The sequence below is a fragment of the Phalacrocorax aristotelis genome, chromosome 17, assembly GCF_949628215.1.
Source record: "Phalacrocorax aristotelis chromosome 17, bGulAri2.1, whole genome shotgun sequence".
Lineage (NCBI taxonomy): Eukaryota > Metazoa > Chordata > Aves > Suliformes > Phalacrocoracidae > Phalacrocorax > Phalacrocorax aristotelis.
Genome location: NC_134292.1, coordinates 10,170,701 through 10,186,564, shown reverse-complemented (window position 1 = coordinate 10,186,564; position 15,864 = coordinate 10,170,701). Strand labels below are relative to the sequence as shown.

At 55.0% G+C, this 15,864-nt stretch overlaps 1 protein-coding gene across 1 annotated transcript; it reads right to left on the bottom strand.

The window, feature by feature from the left end:
* Nucleotides 1-3,020: 3,020 nt before the first annotated feature.
* Nucleotides 3,021-9,572, bottom strand: LHX3 (LIM homeobox 3). Its single transcript, XM_075112004.1, has 6 exons — nt 9,503-9,572; nt 6,625-6,796; nt 5,903-6,105; nt 5,568-5,719; nt 5,297-5,468; nt 3,021-3,553 (listed from the first exon to the last, which is right to left on the bottom strand). Exons 1-6 carry the CDS (start codon nt 9,570-9,572, stop codon nt 3,135-3,137), a joined length of 1,188 nt encoding a protein of 395 aa, XP_074968105.1. The 3' UTR covers nt 3,021-3,134.
* Nucleotides 9,573-15,864: the final 6,292 nt, after the last annotated feature.

Genomic DNA, 15,864 nt, shown 5'->3' with positions numbered 1-15,864 from the left:
AAAAAAAGATCTATAAAATACATGCTCAGTTACTACAGTTTCTTGACAGTGGTTTTAAAACGGCAGCATTATCCTAAAATCAACTATGTTTCTGTCTTTCTGTTCTTCTTTCTTTCTTTTTTAGGAAATAAAAGTCTTTTAGAGTCTTTTTTAGTCTTTTATAGGAAAACATTATTTATACTTAGACTGCCAAAATGTTTTGATGCAAAGAGCTTAGCCAGCTTTGGTGAGGGTGTTTTCTAGATCACAGGGCAAGAGGGCAGAAAACACAGAATACTTGAAAACACAAACTCTTGTTTTCTCTTTGGGTGAAGTTCTGTAATCTGCTTTTTAAAAATCCCATCATTTTCTAATTGCTCCATAAATTTCAAAAAGAAATGTCCTTGCAATGTTCCTACGGGCTAGCAGCAACAGTTGTCTCTTTATTACTCAGTTCTGGAGAAGGAAGAAAAAGCAGCTCCAGAGTCTTGCTGCTGAGCCCAGCTCTGGGCTCAGACCTGAATGAGGCACATTTCTGCCTTGGCTGCAGGAGACACAGCTTCACCCAGCGGAAAACACCCCCAGGAGCAGAGACATAAGCAAAGTTGCGCATCTCACCCGCAGGTCTAACCTGATGTGGTGTTTTTACGCCAAAAATCCCATGGTGTCACGCAGTGGGGCTTCTCCCTGCCCTGCCGTAGCTCTTGGACTGGGTCTCCTGAAAAAAAAGCCTGAGTTTCTCTGTTGAGTGACTATTGCAGCACGCGGGCAGTATGCATGTACCTGTTTTGCTTTGGGCAGGCTTCCGATAGCTCACTGAGAGCAGAAACTGGGCGTGTTTCCTCTCCTCGGGTGCAATGCCTGTGTAACGGGAGGGAGAGAAGCTGTAAGGACGCTTACACAGCGCTGCTGGTTAACAAGGGTTTTGCAAAGCCAAACCTTCCTGCAAATATTGTCACTACCTTCTCGCCCCCGGAGGCGTCAGTGTCCCGCCTCCGCCAAGCAAAGGCCCAGAAAGCAGGGAGCGTGTTAGGGCAAGCACACGTGCCCCCGCAGCTGCAGAACAGCACGGGCCATTCTAGCAAGAGACCGGAGACAACGTCACGTCACCCTGTTCCAGCAGCCGCCTTTAGAAAAAGTAAGAAACAAAAACCCGGATGGACTTTCCAGGTGTCGCCGCCTGACCTCTGGCGAGGCCCCGGGGCAGCACGCCGGGCCGGGGTGCTGGCGGCCTCCCGGGTTCACATGCTCTCAGAGATGCTTGATATACACTGCAGACCCCGGAACAACTATTCCCCGGCTTCCCAGGGGAGTGAGAGGCTCGAAGCCCCTGTGCTTTAAATAGTGTTTCCCATCTGATTCTTAAATCGGAGACTTCAGCAAAGTGCTTTGCTCTGCTTTGAGGACCGTGACTACAGACGTTTGTATATGAAGACACGTGTGTGCATGGACCTCTCGTGGGTGCATACACACACATGTTCAGTCCAGCTTAATTTCTTGGGGGTTTTATTCTTTTCTTTCTGATTTCTCTTTGAAATAATCCAATAACTGACTTTTAGTGTTTCGTGTGCACCACTTTCTGTCCACAGACAGACAGTATCACACTCAGCTATTTTCTATTACTTTATCAGCACAGATTTCTGCTCTACATATTTCTACCTTCTCAATGAATGCTAAAAAATAACCCATGATGCATCAAAAATAGCTTGATCGCGACCAAAGCCTGTGCATGTCTAAAGCAACAGTGCTTGGATCTCCCAAGGATTGCCAGGCTCCAAAACCGTCATTATTTGTTTCAGTTTATGAAAGCATTTTTACATCGATGGCGTTGCTCCTGTATTTAAAGGGAAGAGCTCATTTCAACACTTTGTTGAATCGTGGGGTTGAGTGTTGGGGGCTTTTCCTTTTAGTTGCAGGTATGGTATTTACCTATATCGATGCTTTCGATGTGAATTTAGCAAAAGACTATTTAAAGTTTAGCTGACAAATTTATTTGTAATCTTGAAGTATTTGATCATCAGAGAGAAAGCGAGAATATAAATAAAAGACACTGGACATTCACATAATCTACAGTTAATTCCATAAGTTTTACAGATAACGATATACATATTGTCTTGCCTTTCCTCACAATCAGCTCGCGCTATATCTGCGTGAATACACAAATGCCTGAAACAGAGAAGGGTCACCAGGAAAGCATCTGCTCGCTCCGACGCGCTCCCAGCGGTGCCTGGAGAACGGCTTGAACTAAAGCCACCGAATCCCCCTGCTGAGAGACCCCCGAGAAGGTATTTGGCAACGAGACATCAGGGTGATTTTTGAAACACTTTGCAGTAAAACTGTTGCAAAGGAATTTGAAAGAAAAGCATAAAATTCACAACCCAGAGCTGCTAGTGTTCCTGGGTCAAGAAAAATCACCTCTTGACCGCGTGATAGAAGTGTAGTTATTTGGTAATAAATACATATATTCACGGTTTAATGCTTGTATGGAAGGATAAAACTAGCAATCTACAAATTAAAAAGATGAGAAGCAGAATTAACATATGATTTTCATTTCACAAAGGAAAAGGGTTGTTGATAAATGATTGGCATATTAAAGAGTGTTTCATTTTAGAAAAGTCAATGTAAATTCAAAATAAAACAAAACATACCGCATCGGTGCACTTTTTAAAAAATCTGCTGGAAGAACAGAGTTTTCTACCATGGATTTCTGAAGCGATTCACTATTAACATTTCTCCTATAGAAATATAGACATTGTCACGCCTTTTACCATGGGTGAGGACTTTATTTTCTCTTTAAAAGGTTTCGGTGTGGATGGGTGATGAAGCAAGTCCTTGCTTTGGAGAATGCACTGACAACAGAAAGCGAAATACCTTATATCAAATCTGTAAAGCACAAGTCTTGGTGTTTAGTAAAGACACAATAATCAGTTTCGTTTGGACGCTCCGTATCACTGCGGCGTGACCGCCTTTGCCCACCGTCCTCTGCCAACCCACTGCTGGGTCGCCCTCCGAACGCACACCCGCTCTCTCCGTGTCGTCACTCTTTCCTGCCCCGCTCAGCGACCACGGTCTGTCCCTCCTTTATTTCCAAGAGTAGATGACGTTTAACAGCACCGAGTCCTTTCCCTTCCTGCTGCAAGGTGGTGGACCCTGTATCAAAACTGAGCGTGGTCAACTTCATCCAGCCAAGAGGCTGGGCTGGCAGGGAAATCCGGGTATCCCCCGCTGCTGCCGGTGGAGAGGTCGGAGCTGGGACCGTTCCCGGCCAAGACCCTCATGGACTGGGGCACCCCTTGTCCGCTTTGTCCCATGATGCCCAAGCCATTGTCTGGGTAAACCAAGCTGGAGATTAAAGGCTGGTGACCTGGCAGTGCTTGCAAGGAAGCTGGTGACTGGGGTATCCCGTAGGGGCTGTTGGATCGCAGGTCGTGGTACTGGTCCTGAGCCGGGATGCCGCTGTGATCCAGAGCAAAGCTCCCGTTGGTCCCAGCCTGTCTCCCCAGGGCAGGGGATGCTTCGTTGAGATTGCTGTAAATCCCATTGGAATGGCTCATGTCGGACATAGAGGGCTCATCTGAAAGGGAAATGGACTGGTTTTACTGGGAAAGCAATCGTCACGGCTGGCAGCAGTCGCACGGGAACTCCTGCAAGCTCTGGGTATAAATAGATTAGATGGATGGGAGCTGAGCAGCCACGCAATTGCCCCTTGTAATTCCTTATTATTCCCATCCTTGTTGACGGATCCTCATAGAAGGCCCCAGGATTATTCTTTTTTCTGAGTACAAACATCTAATACATCTTGGGTTTTAAAAATATGCATGAAAAGTACATATTAAAATATAAGACCGTGATTTAAAAATAATCCTTTAAAGGGGAATGTGAGTTCAGGGTCTTTCCACCTTTTGTTCTGCAATTCTATCTGGCTTTGAGGTTTATCTTGAGTTTTGATATCATTTTTAGGAGCCAGCTGAGCACTCACGGATGCAAGAAAAACTCTCCATTGCTCAGAAAAAAAAGAATACTAAATCTCAGCAGTATTTCTCTGCTCAGGACCAGGCTAATGAAATGTACCTGTATGACTAAAAACACTTCTGAAAAATGGGCAATATTTTTTAAGTTACCGGTAAAAATTGTTTGCATTTGTTAGGGGCTTTATGGACAGCGAGAGCTGCTCTGTTGCCTAGGATACAAACCTGTTTGTGGCATCGAGCTATCAATAATTGTTCAACATTTTTTAGTTATTATTTATAGTATATTCATATTTAATGATGCTGATGCACAGCGTGTATAAACAGACTTGAAAATCAAATAGTTTTTAGGAACATGGGAGAGAAGCTGAGACGCAAAGCTGTGTGTGTATGACCATAGATGCATTATAGACGTGTCCCTGTGTAAATAATGCACGCAGAGTTTTGCTTTTCAGCTTCTCTCCTGCGTTCCTGAAAACAACACACACACAGAGGCCCATTTGGGCACTGCGGTGGGTAGCACGGACCAGAGAGCGTTGGCAGGGACCCTTTGGCCCGGGGGCAGCTCTGGGCTGGTGCTGGGGCCGTGAAGAATGTGCCCCCGAGCAGCGCCGCAGGCACTAATCCCCCCTCCCCCCCCCCCCTCCGACTTGCTCCTACAGCAGATGCCCTGGGTCTGGAGAGTGCGGGATGAGGCTACACAGGGCAAGGGCTAGCGTAGCCACGTCCCTGGACTTATTGGCAGAAATCTCTGCTCCGAAAATGCGACCCTCTGATGCAGAAACCTCCCAACACGCAGCAATCTCCCTTTCACAGCGCAGCGGAGAGCTGATGACTCAGGCAGAACCGGGAAAGGAGTCCTAACTAGTAACTACGCAAATAAAACCATAGGATTAATTTGAAATCCTATGAATAGGAGGAAAAAAAAATATTTCTACATACTTTTCCAGTAGAAACGTTCAGTGATTCCGGACTCTCTGGTTTTTGTATTTCCAAGAGTCTCTTGCAAAGGCTGTCTATGAGCAGCAGCTCTCACAGCGGGGCGCCGGCCGCGGGGGCTCTCCCTGCCCCTTTTTGGACCCGAAGCAGCCCCCCCCCGGGGGAAGAGCGGAGCTTCCCCTGCAGTTCCTCAGCCAGGGCTGCCCCTCGCTGCGGCGGCTCCGGCTACCCCCCCGCAGCCCCGCCCGTAAATCCCGCAGCTCCGCACCTCTCCCCGCTCCTCGGGCGCTTGTTTTCACTCATTGTATTATGGCTGGAGATTATTAACGTAGCACCGAGACGGGGAGGGCAGCCCGGACACCGGCAGCACGCAGCAAAGCCCGGCTGGGAGCGGGGCTCCGGGGACCGACCTGTGAAGGAGACCTCGGCATCGCTGTCGGGCCCCTCCTCCTGGATGCTGTCCTTGTCGGACTTGGAGGTCCCCCGGGACCGCTTCATGTTCCTGAAGTACTGACCCCACCGCTGCCTTCCCGCGTCCTTCTTCAGCCTTTTCTCCTTTGCCCGACGGTTCTGGAACCAGACCTGCAAGCAGGGCAGGGCGGGGAGCTCCCTCTCCGCGGGGCCGGCCCCGGCCCCGCCGCCCCCCGCCCCGCCGGGGACCCCCGGCCGCCCCCCGCTCACCTGCACCACCCGCATGTCCAGCCCCGTCTCCGAAGAAAGTTGTTCCCGAACGTGCCGCGCCGGTTTGGGAGAGTTGTTATAAGCGTTTTTAAGGGTTTCCAACTGCTTGGCCGTGATGGTGGTGCGGGGTCTCTTGGCCGTGGACTCAGCCTCTGCCGACACGGTGCGAGATGGAGGCGAAGTTACCACGGAGGGGCCCCGGGGATCTCCCCCCCCGTCCCCTGCCGCTGCCGGCACCCCTCCCGCCCGGCGCCGGAGCGTGTCCCGGGGGGCAGGAGGGCCCCGGGCCGCCTCCCCCCTGCCCTGGGGGGTGGGAGGGATGGGGCAGGGGGTACCTCTCTGCTTGGCCGTCTCGTAGTCTGCCTTGCAGACCAGCCTGCTGTCCTCCATGAGGTAGAACTCGTCGCCGGTGGCCAGCTGCCGCTTGCAGACGATGCAGGCGAAGCAGTGCAGGTGGTAAACGAAATCCTGGGCCCGGCGGACCACCTGGGTCGGGGGGATGCCCTGCTGGCAGGCGGCACACTTCGTCCCGAAGCGCCTGAGCGTGGGGGGACGACAAGCGGCGGCTGCTGAGTGCGGCGTGGGGGGGACGGGACATGGGGGGAAACACGGACACGGAGGGGGGAACACGGACACGAAAAAGAACAAGGGGGGGAGACACGGACACGGTGAGGGGACTCGGGACGGGGGACGGACACGGGGGAGGGGACACAGGAGCAGGACACGGACAAGGGGGGGGACACGGACACGGTGGGGGGGACGCAGACATGGAGGGATCACGCGGACACAGAATGGGGACACGCGGACTCAGAGAGGGGACACGGTACGAGACACGGACACGGGGGAGGGGGGCGGACACGGACAAGGGACACGGGCACGGAGAGGGGACAGACGGACACGGAGAGGGGAGGGCCCGGCCTGGCGCTGTCCGCGGTGCTGAACCCCGCAGCGCCGCTGTCCGCGGTGCTGAACCCCACGCGTGCCCGTGGGCGCCGCCGTTCCAACACCCACCCAGACTTCTCCCCGTCCCGTCCCGTCCCGCCCCGTCCCCACGCACTTGAAGAAGTCCTCCTTGCAGTACACGCCGTCCCCGCGGCTGAAGCACTTCTCGGCCAGCTGCGTCTGGCAGTCGGAGCATTTCAGGCACTTGCTGTGCCAGTGACGGTCCAGGACCTTGAGGATGAACCTGTCCACGATGTGCTGGTTGCAGCCGGCGCACAGCGGGATCTCTGCGGGGAGGCAGCCCGCGTCAGGCCCCGCTTAACCCCCCGCCCCGACACCGGCCCGCCCCGCCGCCCCCGGGGCTGCTGCCGCCCGACGGGGGACCCGGGGGTGGCCCGGGGAGCGGCCCGAAAAAAACAACTATTCGTTCAAATTCGTTGGCGCGGCGCCGTGCGAGCCTCTTCCCGCGCGTGGAGAGCAGCGAACCACCCACCCCCTCTACCCCCGCGGGCCGGGCACCCCCGGGGAAAGCGCCAGGGGACACCGAGGGAAACGAGAAGGGAGGTGATGGGAACGGAACGAAGCCCCGGGCCGAGCCGCCGGCAAAGTTGCAACGCGATTTTTTCGGGCGTTTTTTGCATTTTCTTACAATTCCAAAATTCACCAAAATTTTCCTTTTCTTACAATTCCAAAATAACGGCGGGACAGCCCGGGCAGGGGGGAAGAAACTGCCAAAAATTACGAGAATTAGACTAAAAATAAAAAGCCGGTAGGTTTGTCCTGTCGCCCTGCAGGTACCAACAGAGATTATAAGAGATATGATAAGAAAGATAAGAGACGACATAAGGATACAGATATAGAGAAATAGATACAAAAATAAACAGATACAGTAGACAGAGAACGAAAATGTACAGACAGACATAATTATATGAATATCGGTATATAGCTATAGATCGGTAGGTAAAAATGTAGATATAAAGGCACATAAATATAGATATATCAGTATCGATACAGGCGGGAAGATGTATAGACACGGCTGTATAGATATAGAGAGATGCAGACGGAAAAGTATCGATACACGAAGATAACCACGTATGGAGGTACAGAAATGCAGGGCTGCGCGGGTGGGGAGGCGGAGATGGGAGATAGTATCGTTACAGGTATTAACCGGCTCCTCAGCAATTCACCGCGGCCAAGCAAATAACCCCGATAACGGCAGCGCTAAAGGCCCCGGCCCCGGCCCGGTAACCCGCCACAGCCCCGCAAGGTCCCGCCACAGCCCCGCAAGGTCCCGATCCGCGGCTCTCACGCTGCCTGGAGACTCGGGCGGGCCGCGGGCACGGGCGCATCTTCCGCGGGGCGCGGCCGCAGCCCCCGCCGTTGCCGAGGCCGGCCTGGGGTGCGGAACTGCCGCGCTCCCCCCGCCGGCCCTCCCCGGCGCCCCCAAACCACGGCGACGGTTCCTGTCCCGCCCCCCCCCCCCCCACCGGGCGCTGCCACCCCCGCGGCGCCGGGGATTTAATTCGCTAAAGCGGGTTATTTTTAGACGCCGGCCCCCCCCGCCGGTGCGGTCTGAAGCGCCGGGCAGGGCATGTATTTAATCCCCGCACCGGGGGCCGGCACATCGCCTTCCACCGCCCCTTCCCGGGAGGGCGACGGCTCCGGGACGCCCCGAAACGAAACGCGGGGCGGGGGGCGCCGGGGGCGGGAAGGCGTCAGGCAGCACCGGCCGCTGCCCCGAGCTCTTGAGCCACAAACCCCGGGATCTGACCCCCCGTCCCCCGGTCCGGGCAAAGCACCGCCGGATCCGGTCCTGCCGCCGACGGGCCCCGGTGAGCCCCGCCGCTCCTTCCCGCTGCCTCCCGGGACCCGACGGAGCCCGCCCGGGGCCGCGGGGCCGCGGTGCCACGAACGGGCGTCGCGTCCTGCGAACAAACGGCGTTTTCACGTCGTTCCTTTTACGGGGGGGTCGCTTTCGGCCGCCCCCACCCCGCGAGAGCAAAAGCATCTCCCGGTTGCCGCCTCAAACGCGCAGTTACCGCGGCTGCGGTGACCGAGCGGCGGGACCGGGGGTGGCCGCCCGACGGAGGGTGCTGCCCGGGGGGGCTGCGGGGTCGGTCCCGCTCCCACTGCCCCCGCACCCCCCGCACACCGGCGGGGCCCCCGCCCCGGCTTCTCGTTGGTTTGGTTTTAAGCCCCCGTCGGGCGCAGTCGATGCTGGTGAGCACCGGGACGGCCCCGCACCGGGACCGGACCCGCATCGGCCACCCGCGGGGAGACGCCCCCGGGCCCCGGACACGGCAGGGAAGTGCAGCCTGTTCTCCCCGCCCCGACATCGCTGTGTCCGTTCGTTAAACGGGAAGAAAAAAATATATTTAGGAGAGGAATTAACGGGAGTTTTTCCAAAGCGGGGAAAAAGCCGGGGAGAGCCGGGCGGGGCGCGCAGGGGGTGCCCACCGCAGGGGGGGAGCGGCGGGCAGAAAGTCCCCATTTCGTCCCTGCCCTCGTTGCGCGGGGAGCGGCGGGACCGCGGGGCAGGAGCCGGCGCTGCCCGGTACGGGGCAGAACTCCCGCCGCGGCCGGGCCGGGGATGAGGGGGTCGGCGGGCGGCTTTTACCCCCGGGGCGGGCGGGAATCCCCGGTCCAGCCCCGACGGGACCAACCGGGCGTCCGGAGCGGGCGCGGGGCTGGAGCCGCCGGGCTGCGCGGGGCAGTGGGCCGGTCCGGGGTGTCGGGGACGGGGATGCAGGGGAGAACGACAAGGAGCGGGGGCGGGCGGGATGGACAGGGATTGACACCCCCCCCGCTGCCGTCGGGCCGCCCGCCCTCCCCTGCAGCCAGCCCCGACGGTGCCCCGGGGAGCGCGGAACGGGCACCGGCTGGCTCCCGAGGGCCGCCCCGCTCCCGCCGGGCCTCCCAGAGCCGCCACCGGTGCCTCCGCCGGGGAACGCGGATATTTGCGCGCCCGTCCCCCCAGGGTCCCCGTCCCTCACCTGGGCTCCGCGGGAAGGGACAAAGCTCCGCTGCCTTCTCGGAGCCGGCGCGGACCCGCTCCAGCAGCATCGCGGCCCCCGCGGGCGCGGCGGGCGCCGTCCGAGGTGCGCGGGTGGCGGCGGAGGAGTGGCGGAGCGGCGCGGGGGGCGCGCAGGGAGCGGCGCGGGTCTGGCGCCGCCCGGGGATGGGGCGGGCCGGGGCGGGCCGGGGGCGGCACCGCGCCGTCGGGCCGGGCCGCAGCTGCCCCGCGGGGGCACCGCCGGGCTCTTTAGCATAACAAAAGCGGGAGGAAGGGGGGGACGGGGGGTACTGTCAACACCACCACCACCACCGCCACGTCCCACGCGTGGCCGCCGCGCCCGACGCGTGGGCTCAGGGTGCAGCCGTTGCCCCCGGGTGCAAAGCGGTCCCGGGGCCCCCGCCGAGCCCCCGGCTGCGGCACGCCGGGGGGCGAGGGAGTCGCCGTCGGGGCGAGCCTCCCCCTGGGACCAGCCGCCCCCCGCACGTCCCCGCGCCCGGATTTCGTTTGCCCCCCGCGGCGTGGGTCTGCCCCGACGCCGCCCGTGAGGAGCGCGGGGGGGGCTCTTCCCCCTCTATTAATTAGTTAATGAGCGCGAGGAGGTAACGCGGGGAGGCGGGGGGTGGGGGTTGCCCAGGGCAATGAGTGCCCTGCGGCTGCAGCAGGTTAATTGCGCTAAATGAGACAGGGCGGACATGGACATGTGTGTGGGTGCGTGTGCGGGATCACGCGTGTGCATGTAGGGTTGCAGGGGCACGCACACGCAGGGCTGCGCGTGTAGTTGCATGTGCAGGAGCACGCGTGTGCATGTAGGCATGCAGGGGCGCGCACAGGCGGGGCTGTGTGTGCGGCTGTGTGTGTGTGCATGGTCATGCGCCTGTTTGCAACGCAGTTTGTGTGCGCGCTTGTGGGCGCAAGGGGTGCGTGTGCCAGCCTGTGTATCTGTGCGGGTGTGCCTGTAGGGGTGTGCAGGTTTCTGTGTGTGCGTGCAGGTGTGGGAGCCTGCATCCGTACCTGCGTGCTCAGGCTCTATTCCGTGGGTACTCACGCATCTGCGTGTGCGGAGGTGTTGGTGTGTGTGCAGAGGGCTGTGGGCTCATGTTTGTGTGCTTGTGTGTGCCTGCGCCGGGGCGGACAGCCCTGTGCGTGCGTGTACCGCTTGCCCCAGGCAGCCGGAGCTGATAATTGTGGTTGTTACTGTGAGCCCGTTAATCCCCCAAATCCCTTTACCTCCTGCTTGCAGGGGATTACAAATTAATAAAAGCAGCTTAGGGGCGGGAGCCTCCAAACACACATATGTTCCTGCCGGACGGCAGCACAGGGACTTTCGCCTGCCTGTGGGGGCAGCCGGGGAGCGGGCCCAGCGCCGAGCCCCAACCTCACGGCACCCACATTGGCCCCGCACAGCTCCTGAGCACCCCAGGGTGCCTTCCTGCCTGCTCCGGGTCCTGCGTGGTCCAGGGCTGCAGGGGTCAGGACTGGCCCCTCAGATGGTTCATCTGGCTGGGGGACGGGTCGCAGCCCGCGGGACAGCTCAGACCTATAGGGTTGGAAAATAATGCAGGGAGACACTTTGGGGACCAGGATCTGGGGTCTCTGACTGAAGTACCTAGAAACGCCAGGCTGGGGTACGGGTAGAGCACTGGTGGAGCATCACCAGCACTGTGCCAGATGGTCCCGGCTACCGCGATGGGTCCTGCCGGGTACCACCAGCACTGGGACATCTCAACCCTCCCCAGGGCCACAAACAGCTTCTGGGCGTGGTAGGGGTGGTGGTGGGGGCAGGTGATGACCCACACAGGCTCTTTTAAGCTCAGTTTTATAAGTGGATTTTTAGTCTGATCCTCTAAGGAAGCAGTTTAAGAAAGGGGGTGTGTGTTTGTGGGGTGGTGGCTGTTCCCCAGCACACGTGGCACAGGGCAGGGTTGTGGCTGCGCAGGATGGAGGGCGGTGGCCAATGTCCCGCTTGGGACCGTCGATGGCACGCGCCAGCCCTGCACAGCCTCATGTTTTCAGCCCTCCCAAGTCGCTCGCACTGTGGCACCATCTCGTCAGGTTTCCACAAAAGCCCCTTTGGATGATCTCTGCACTACACACGCTCTTGTGCCCTCCTGCTCAGGTTGTAGCATCAGAACCTGCCCAGATTCTTGCTCATTGTGGTGTGTCACAATTAAAAAAAACCAAAACCACCAAACATATATTTATTCCTGTTTTTCTCTCCCTCCCTGGGTTCCCTGAGAAGTCTGGGCTTAAACATATTCCCTTCCCTGTTCCCTTCTGTGGACAGACCTGAAGGCTGCACCGTCCTTCCTTCCTTCCAAGGAACTTGTGCCAGTTTGCGTATGGCAGCCCTTGTCTCCCCCCACCTTGACAACGGAGCATCAGATCACAGAATCACAGAATCATTAAGGTTGGAAAAGACTTCTAAGATCATCAAGCCCAACCCCCAGTGAAACACTACCAGGTCTCCTAAACCATGTCCCCAAGTGCCACGTCTACAAGTTTTTTGAGCACCCCCAGGGAAGGTGACACCCCCACCTCTCTGGGCAGCCTGTTCCAATGCCTGACAGCCCTTGCAGTAAAGACATTTTTCCTAATCTCCAACCTAAACATCCCCTGACACAGCTTGAGGCTGTTTCCTCTCATCCTACCGCTTGTTACGTGGGAGAAGAGACCAAACCCCCCCCTCACTCCAGCCCCTCTCAGGCAGTTGTAGAGATCAGCAGGGAGTTCCCAGGACAACCCTTAGCATCTCTTTAAGACGAGGCAGCAGGTGTATGAACTTGGGGTGGTAAGGGCAGGGCACTCCTGAGCCTGCCCCAGCAGGGACAACGTCCGCGTTTGCCCTCACAGCAATCAGGCGATGAGCCCGGACATCAGGTTCTCCAGGGGAACAGCCCTGTTTTCCAGGCAAGGCCACAGGCCAGCAAGGACACACAGTTTCCCTGGAGTAGTTGCAGTGCCAAAGTTCAAAGAACCTTATCTACAGGTTTAGAGATCTTACTGATTTCTAAAAATATCCTGGAGTACTTCTGCTGGTAGATATTTTTAGCCGGTCACCCACCCCACCTCCCCGGCGGCGCTGCGGGTGCCAGAAGCTGCCCAAGGATTCCGAGGCGCCCAGCGGAGGTAAGCGCCATCCGGGCCAAAGAAACATTCGGCTTCAAGGGAAAGGAAGCTCTTTATGTGTGTCGATATACGGAGGTAACGTGCGAGTAATTGGTCAGAATCCAACAATTTTTCCATCACTCCTGCAAACATTCGCTGATATTTTATAAAGTTATGGGAAAAGAGTGAAAGAAATGGAGTAAAAGTTTACCTGTTCCTGGTACTTCTCAAGATTAAGTACCTAGGTAAAACGGCCAATCCGGTTTGAAAGGGGTGTGTGTACGAGCTGCAATATGGTTTAGCTAAAAAGAACTTGAAAAAATACAAGTAAAAAGCCAAAATGCACCGCTTCGGCCAAATGTTTGTGATTTATTTTAAACAAGCACATTAGTTTACAATTTAGTACAAAACGGTCACTTTTCCTTCCTAGAGAGGTATGAGACTGAGTTTAAAAAAAAAAAACCAAACTAACCAAAACAGAAGAGACTTGAAAATGTCAAGTTATTAAATAAAAATAAATAAAACATTTAAATTACCGAGCTGTTACAGTCACTATTTTCAACACCTCATATGCAACGCACAGACCTAGGCAAGACACCGCGGACCTCTTGCTGAGACGGCAGTTCCCATCCAGCTCTGGGCAGGAACGGCAGGATGGACACACGGCTGGAAAGTAAAACTAGAGAGTTCTTAGGAACAACTTCATCAGGTTTCTTTAGCACTTGCAGCTTTTCTCCTGACGCGTTCCATGGTATTCCTCTTCTTTTCTCTGCAGGTTTAATAGTTCCTCTTTAAAAACACTGGAAGAGCAAAGGCGGCTCTGTGAATTACGAAGGGCCAAGAGATCCTTCTGGGAAACGCCCGCCACCAGCAGGGTACGACCCACAAACGAACGCGGTGTTGCAGAAGCTCCTGCAGTACAACACAACACGCACCTAAAACCCCCAGGACTGAGGAGGTGGGGGTTCAGGGCAATTTTTAAAAAGGAAATGCTTTCTTGTAGCTCACCCACCGATAACGCACAGCGGCAAAGCAGCATCACACGTTCCCCAGCAGACATAAGGTATCTTTACAGTCAGAGTAGATGAAAGGATATTATTTGTCATTATAAAGATAGAAAGTAAGTAAACGAAGCTTTACACATCAGAATTCAAAGTCAAGCAAACTTTTCCAGACGAGTTCGCTACTAGCAATTAAAAGGAAAGCCTTAGCCCGTCAGCTGGCTGCAGAGCTGGAGCACCAACGCAGACAATCAACATCCTACTTTCATGCTTTTACACTCTTAAACACAAAAACCCAGCAAGTTTGAGTGTCCGTTCATTTTGTCATGTTTCCAGCAGTTGCTGCAATGTGAAAGTTAAAATAAAACACCCTTACTCCAAACCCACATTTGCTGCTGTTTGAGTGGCAAAATCATCCCTACAGGCCTTCAAAGCCTTTTGTTTTCATACGCAGATGGAAATAAGCAGGATTCACAGCTAACAAACTCGCGTCCACCTATTTGGCAGAGCTCCGAACATCAGCAGTCATGACTGATTTTCATTTCAAAATGTGCTGCAATACTGACAGCAGGAAATTCAACAGTCCCACCGAAACTCACCAAAATTTCCAGATCCAATACTTGCCCTGCTGCAGTTTGGGGTTTATTTTGGTGTTTGATGGGCTTTTTGAGAAGTGAAAATGTCCTTGCTTCTTGGCTGGTATCAACATCTCCCCTGATCAGGTCACTTAAAAGTTGCCTGACTTTCAAAACTAAATTTGGAGGCTCTGGGCTTTCCTCTTAACTAAGCTCCTCCTGGGACCTCTCGCTGGGTTCCAGCACAAAGCAGGAGGCACCGACAAGCCAGCCTGGACCACCTCCCACCGCTGGTTCACCCTCTCCCTAGTTACTGACAAGTTGTTTTAATATTCAAGCCTAGGCCTATAAAGATAATTATAGGGACTCTTATAAATTCCTAAAGAGAGACCCCCATGATGGCTCCTTGTGCCAGAACTCTGGAACAGCAACGGTCCTTAAAAAGACTTAAGACTGACTTGATGTCGCAGGCTTAACGTCAAGATTAAAGAGAGGAGTTTTCATGTTAGACCACAGGCAGAAGCAGCTGTCCGCAGGCGCTCCCAGCAGCTCTCGGCTCCGTGGAGGCGGCGTGTGGCAGAAGGTGCTGGCCTCCCGCCTCCCACCTCCCGGAGCGAGCACGGAGTCGAGTTTCCCACCTCGGAGCAAGAGCCATCAGGTGCATACAATAAACAGCAAAGATGGCTCAGGGAAACCACAGATAATGCGCCTCTATGTACGTCAGGCTGACAGTGTCATGTGAAAGGAGGTTTTCTCCCCCCCCCCCCCGACACATGTTTACAATAACCACAGCAGGTTTTTACTTTACATGTGTTAGTGTGATAAACTTAAGGACCAAGGGACAGTAAATCTTTGAAGCTCCATTCTGTTATTCCTACTGGAACCTGCAGAAACTCATGTCAGAAACGTTCAGTTTTGTGAACAAACAAGAATTGATTATGAAAAAATATCCCTGTTGAGTCTTTGTGCTATTAGACCATTCTTGTGGCTAGGCTTTACATTTTTTATGCTAGGGCTGGTGATGGAAATAAGAGGAAGACGCACTAACAGTATAAATACAACGAATTGGCCCGGGACTATTTATTCCTTCTCACGTAACAGAAGAGCCAGCAAACATTCAATTAAATTAAAAGTTGCAAATGTAGAATTGAAAGGAAAAGCCTTTTTATATAACATAATTAATCTGTAGAACTCACTGCCACAAGAAAACATTGAGGCCAAAACCTATTAGGATTAACTAAAGATTAGGTAATGGATAACTAGAACATGCTCAATTACATTGGATAGGATTATAAACTTCACTATCCAGGACGTGAATTATCTCCCACAGCTAGGATCAGAAGGGAACTCCTATTCCAAATGGTAAATTCATAACTGTTTTCATGGTTTCTTCTAACTGCTGCCAGCCAGGACCCCGGGCAGCCAGACAGGTCTGTAAAGGCAACAGCCGTATTCCCAACTGCCGCCACATCCTGGATCGGAGCAGCTCTGACTCAACCATTAGTTACACCCTTCTTGACCCAAAGAGAGGAGCACTCCAGCAGAAGGGCAAGAGAAATGGGCCGCTCTTCTAACGACAGAAGTTGCTTCTTCTTAAAGAAGGGTAGCGAAGAAGTGAAGAACGTGTAAGACGTCTTAAAGATGTCTTACAGACAACT

Excerpts from the sequence above, each read along its gene's own strand:
- LHX3 (XM_075112004.1), bottom strand. The coding sequence starts at position 9,572 with ATGCTGCTGGAGCGGGTCCGCGCCGGCTCCGAGAAGGCAGCGGAGCTT. Across the intron at positions 6,106-6,624 it reads TGCAAGGAGGACTTCTTCAA|GCGCTTCGGGACGAAGTGTG; the intron begins GTGCGTGGGGAC and ends CCCCACGCTCAG. Across the intron at positions 5,720-5,902 it reads CGAGACGGCCAAGCAGAGAG|AGGCTGAGTCCACGGCCAAG; the intron begins GTACCCCCTGCC and ends CCGTGTCGGCAG.